Source organism: Penicillium arizonense (assembly GCF_001773325.1).
Source record: "Penicillium arizonense strain CBS 141311 chromosome Unknown PENARI_contig293, whole genome shotgun sequence".
Classification (NCBI taxonomy): Eukaryota; Fungi; Ascomycota; class Eurotiomycetes; order Eurotiales; family Aspergillaceae; genus Penicillium; species Penicillium arizonense.
The window spans coordinates 1-1,999 of record NW_019173570.1 but is presented as its reverse complement, the minus strand read 5'-3'; the positions used below and the strand labels follow the sequence as shown (position 1 = coordinate 1,999).

Below are 1,999 nucleotides of genomic sequence, written 5' to 3'. Positions count from 1 at the left end.
CCCTGTAAACTACGCACAGATGCATTCTTGGCCCCTTCAACAGAAACTGTCTACCAGATCGGCATTGAAAACATAATCAAGTTCAAAGGAAGCGCGACCCACGGTGGCGGCTCATGCCAACTGAGCCTGACCGAAGACCGTGAGCCAACCAAAGATTCTGAATGGATGGTCATCAAGTCCTATGAAGGAGGTTGCCCCACGAAGGCAGAGAAACTCGCCGGAGGCGCCACTGCCGACAATGCCCTTCACCTTGATTTTGCAATCCCCAAAGGCGTTAACCCCGGGAAATATACTTTGGCCTGGACATGGTTCAATCGTATTGGGAATCGTGAGATGTATATGAATTGTGCTCCAATCACCGTGGCTAGTGGCTCGTTGCAACAATCCTACAAGAGCACACAAAAGCAAACGCCTAATTTCCCAACCATGTTCATCGCCAACATAAATGGCTGCGTCACCAAAGAGAACGTGGACATTCGGTTTCCTCAGCCAGGAAGCATTGTGGAGCACAATGGCCAAATGGATCATCTTCTTCGCGAAGGTGAGCCACCATGCACCGGAACACCTACATTCAGTGCCTTGGCAGCCATCAAGTCAACTATTCCTGACCTTACCAAGGGTGTGCTTGGAGAGGCTGTTTCATCTACCACGTCTACCGCTCTTGCCCGCATTCCGTCCTCAGTTTCCTCTTGCCGTGCTCTTCGCCGCAATTAGGATCATCGATGATATGTATCGAGCACTCAGGGCGCAATCATGTGTATAGGCCGATGCATACAAGGAGGAAGTCGATAGCGAGAATGGCCCAATCGAGCTCATTGAGGATCCAAGTGTTTGTCGTTTGCTATATTCCAGTTTTGGAGATTCAGTCACAAGTTCACGATTCGTGATTCGCTCTATTTGTACAGTACTCCAAACAGATCACAGCTGTATAATTGATTTACAGTCTTAGCTAGGTACTGAATCTAAAATCAACTTTTGCGGTGCTTCATATCATTGCATCATCGAAAGTCTCCAAGTTCGAGAGCCCGGCTCGCATAACAATTCAGTGATGTCGAAGCAAATACAGAAAGAGCGTACTTGCCCCAAAATTAATGGGTGGCAATGGATATCAGGGTATCAAAAATAAGATCGCTAATTCAACAGACCATAAGAAAAATTTCCTTTTCACGAGACTCGAAAACGTTTTGCGTCGCCTGCCTCTGCTCGACGTAGTCGTCGTTTTGCGGCCCGCACTCGCTGCTTAGCCGGCCGGCATCTCAAAGTAGAGCGGTGATGATTGAAGCGCGCCCAAGCTCTTCACTCCAGAGGACATTGTCTTGTCTAAGGTCTTCATGTATGATCCCAAGAGCCTTGATTTCCTTGTTCGATCTTTGAATCTCGCGGCGAAGCCGTTGCGTCAGCTCCATCGTCGCTGTGCATTCACCTCACCAGCCCATTACGAGCATATGGCGGATTTGTCCAGCGCCATGAAGAAAATCGATTTTGGCCAAGTCATACGTACCCAAGAAAACAGGCACAGCAGATCCTTGGGCCTTGCGCAGCATTCGACACACTTGCGTTTCGCGGGAAACTTCAGTCCTTGCTTCTCGCGCACTTCTGCCTGCCGCCCCCCTTCTGCTTCTTGCCTCCGTCTCTCTTCCGCCCGCAGATAAAGAGTTCTGCAATCTGGGAAGCTGGGATCAGCCATTGATGTGTAGTAAAGAAGAGAATGATATTCTGTGACAGACACCGATCGGCGGTCTTCACTTGGCTGATGTCAGCTGATCCCGGCTCTCGGCAAAAGTATTTCCCGGGAAACAAACACGACTTGGCCGATTTCCGGGTAAGGATGCGCGACGCAGATAACGCTTCCTGAGGCCACAATGCTGTATTAATTCACAATCATGCTGATATGAATCAGCAAGAGAACTCTTTTCTTCCAGTCAGAACGTAATTCGTGTCAGGATTTTGTGCTTTGACGTGCTCGGTCGTTCGCTATGGATAGGACCAGCAGGTGTTT

At 49.2% G+C, this 1,999-nt stretch overlaps 1 protein-coding gene across 1 annotated transcript; it reads left to right on the top strand.

Moving 5' to 3' along the window:
- Nucleotides 1–21: 21 nt before the first annotated feature.
- On the top strand, nucleotides 22–714 carry PENARI_c293G05879 (uncharacterized protein; the record flags this gene model as incomplete). Its single annotated transcript, XM_022638267.1, has 1 exon — nucleotides 22–714. A coding segment is annotated over one exon (693 nt), but the record flags the coding sequence as incomplete, so codon positions are not given.
- Between the last annotated feature and the right edge of the window lie 1,285 nt (nucleotides 715–1,999).